Here is a 3,951-nt window from a genome sequence, read left to right on the forward strand (position 1 = left end):
TCTTAATAACAAACCGCGCGATTTCGATAGATATTTTGTGGGATATGCTAGGATAATTATATTACCGCTTATATTGTAAAAAATATTGTTGTGCTATTTGTAAAACCAATTAATTTTCTTCTAATTTATCAACACGTATTCTTTATTATTTTTATAGAATAATCGCATGTGCATTTAATCATCGTAATTGTAGAACTATTATTGACTGATAAAATAATAAACTTTATAAAGCTAATTTGCGTTAAAATTAAGGATTGGGAGCATTAAAAAATTTCATAACGGGTTATAAAAAAGTTCATCATTTATTATAAATCACATTTCAATGGGAAAACAGAAATATTTCTTTCCTAGAAAAAAAGAATTTTTCTTTCGACCTATAATAAACTATTTAAATTAATTACGGCGGACATATTTACATATATACATATATACTGCAAAAGGAGGCTTTATTTTCGCAGTCGCGTTTTTTACTGAGAAAATTTTTTACTATACGTCTTTTTCTACTAATTAAAAAAGTTGAAAATTAATATAGGAAAATAGTACGATTTCTTAATATTGGTTCTTATTTTTTTTGCTCTCCTTGATGGAAATCACATAACGCTGCGCCACACTCAATGGTGGTGAGTAGCCGACGTCATACGCAGCGTCCTCAAACAGGATCTGATACTCATCTGTGGCATTAGTCGGTAGATGTTTCACAATTCCTTTGTAAAAACAAGTGGTTTGTGGATACAGTGCCATCACGATAGAACCTTTTGGAAATAGTGCATGTGAGTCGGTCTCAGGATTGGCCTTCATCAGCGGTAACGATACCACTCGTCTGCGCGACAACGTGTGACGGTCTTTCTGCTCCTCGTCAATATCGATAACCTCGTACTTGTTCGTGGCGGGATTGAACTGCACAACTTCCGCGAGTATCCAATTCTCTCCCTCTTCCAGTTCTTTCCCTTTCACTAGAGCAGCCACCATATCACCCATCTTCGCGATGTATGTAGACTCAGCTGGTATGGCGCCGCACAATGGTGGTGGTTTGGCACCAGGTGTCTTGCCTACGTAAAGAGGCAAGGTCTGCGCAGTGTCTTTTAGCATCTTCATCAGTGCGCCGCGTCTGATAGTCTCCTTGTTTCCGGCGTTACGCGCCTGTATACGTCGTTCGTTTCGTATTGTGCGTATCTCGTTAATCTTGCTAAGGGCCTCACGCAGGATCTCCTCTTCCTGCTGCGCGTCAGTCACTGCGGCACTGTACAGGTTCTTCAGTTTCTGCTGGTAGTAAGGGGAGACCTTGTCTTCCGGTGTAACCTTTTCGTGAGTCTTCATGACGTTGCTTATATTATGCTCCGAGCGGATACGTTGACTCTCTATCCCGTGTACGAGACTGTAGATATTCCTCAAACGCTCTTGTATCTGACTTGCCGCAGCGTCTGCTGTGAACGGCATCGTGAGAAATATTGAAGATCACGGAAAATTGCGTAACTTGATGATCTATCGATCGCTTTCCTGTAATAAAAAGATATAATAATGTTTCAGAAAAAGCAATTTTTTGATATATAATGGTAGCATCTCTACGCTCAAAAAATTATATTTTTACTTTTAATTTAAAATTAATTTGAGGATATTAAAAAATAATTTTTGCAAATTTAAGTATATATTACATATTTACAATAGTTTATAATATTAAATATTTTAACGATAAATAAATCGTAAATCAAGAAGTATTGATTTTTCGATCTTGATGCTTCATAATCTAATGTTCTATATTCTGCACTAAATAAATATAATGAAAATTCATTATCTAGGTGTAATTAGCAATTTAATATTTTTTTACAAACTTTCTGTTATATATTGCTTTGTTTGACTACACTACAGTATGTTATCATTTCATTTCGGAGCACATTATTATTTAATTCCGAAATATGTCCTATGAGTTTTACGAGTGTGTTTACTACAGCTGACAATTACATGCGTCTCAATATGGCCGACGCGGCGCAGCTACGCCTGAATCGATATACTTACTGGCTCGTGCACTGACGTATCCAGTCAAACGAACTCTGAATATATTTTGCTGCACAGTGAGATTTCGTGACTGCCAAATATTTCAGAACACTGATAACACGTCTTTCGAATGCGAAGTTGTAAGAGGCACTAGATATTCCACGATGTTGTACGTTCGATCGCACACGCGCATCTGCGCTACACTGCTTCTCCCACTACTTTCTGGTTGCAGAAACTCGACGTGGTCGCTCATCAAGGCGATGCTGCCACCTCACGACGAGTTCTGAAAATAATGTACCGGTGATAGTTATGATATGTGCTTTACATTTACACACACATAGTTATATTCTATTCCAAATTACAATATATCTTATCGTTAGAATTGTTCCATAAAAATATATTTGTTAATTTACGAAATATATATTTTTATATGTCATTAAACAATATTAATATTACATTATAATTACAGACAATATAATTATTTTGGAGTTTTTTAACATTAGAACCTACAATATTTCTTTTATAAATATTTTCTATTTAAAATTTCTTCTTAATTGCCTTATTATAAATATCAAAATTTCATTAAATTTTGATCTTACAGTCTACTTCTTTATTTAGCAAAAATATTGTTAGCTAGAATTCTTAAAAAATCAACTTTTTTGAATATCGAATCTTGTATTTAGACATATTTAGTATATTTGTTAGATATTTTTTAATGTGTTAAAATATCAAAAATTTACACAGTAAAAAATTTTATTTGTAACTTTATTTTGAATATTGAATATCTTAATCTGTAGATACATTCTTTATACATATATTTCAAAAATATTTTTTACAATAATTTGTACCGCATTCTATTACTGCACTTGAATAATATTCAAGATATTTCATTAAATATTCGATCGAGCACTCTATTACTGGTGAAATATGTGTGCATCAGTGATAAAGTCGTTTCGATATGCAAAAAATGGCCGTATGCCAACAATTTTTCCTTAAGGAAAACTTGTTCCTAGATCCAATCATGCATCGTATCGCATAGACGGGCTGGCTACGGTACCAAGTGGAGGCATACATTGAAGTGGCGTGTATCATCGTTAACAACCAACAGGTTAACCGCGCTAACAGCATCGATAGCGCCGCAGAATGCCATAATTCACTGATGCCAAAGCAGCGCTTGTGAAAACTGAATCTAATCTCTTGATTAAATTCATGCTCCCCCGGCGAGATTTTATACTTTGATAAATTCAGCCATCCCCACTTACACTAAACTTTCTATGTTATTAATTCACAAATTCACAAAATTAAAATTACTATAGTGAAAAGTAAAAAGTATTATGCATTAAAGCGCAATCTTACTAAAAATAGTAAACCTCAACTTTTAATTGCTTCTGTAATTTGTATACTAGATATATGAATATTAAACTTGTGATTTTCTCGGTTTAATTTTCGTCATTTAATAATAAAAATTTTTAAGTATCTACATGACAAATATCTACATGAAATAAACATATGATTGCATACCATTAAGAACTGATTGCTTTTGTAATTTGGATACTATTAAAATATGAAATATAAAACTTGTAAGTCTTTTCAGTATTTGCCCCGGAAATTTAATAAAGCAAATTTCAAAATATCTGCTCAATAGAAAAAATGCATGATTGCATGCTATCAAGAAATTATATTTTACCGTCTACAATAATCCATTGCTTCCGATCAACGTGATGCATTTCAGTGGGCACTCGAGGTATCCGATCGAAGTATCCGTTTCGATAAATCGTGAAAACGTGTCGCGTTGTTCCCAGATATGCGATCGCGTGTCATATCGTGGTGCGCGAGGTACATCGTGTGCACATCGGACGCGCCGTGTATCATCCGGCTAACGGCCGGCCGACCGGCTAACCACGCTAACAGTGCCGATAGCGTGCAGTGCATAGAACGCAATAACGCATCGGACACAGA

General features: G+C 34.7%; 1 protein-coding gene across 1 annotated transcript; it reads right to left on the minus strand.

Moving 5' to 3' along the window:
* Window positions 1–283: 283 nt before the first annotated feature.
* On the minus strand, window positions 284–2,238 carry Sgf29 (SAGA-associated factor 29). Its single transcript, XM_012364659.2, has 2 exons — window positions 2,014–2,238; window positions 284–1,497 (listed from the first exon to the last, which is right to left on the minus strand). The coding sequence occupies exon 2, from the start codon at window positions 1,435–1,437 to the stop codon at window positions 550–552; it is 888 nt and encodes a 295-aa protein (XP_012220082.2). The 5' UTR covers window positions 1,438–1,497; window positions 2,014–2,238; the 3' UTR covers window positions 284–549.
* Between the last annotated feature and the right edge of the window lie 1,713 nt (window positions 2,239–3,951).

The sequence above is a fragment of the Linepithema humile genome, chromosome 4 (genome assembly GCF_040581485.1).
Source record: "Linepithema humile isolate Giens D197 chromosome 4, Lhum_UNIL_v1.0, whole genome shotgun sequence".
In the NCBI taxonomy this organism is placed as follows: Eukaryota; Metazoa; Arthropoda; class Insecta; order Hymenoptera; family Formicidae; genus Linepithema; species Linepithema humile.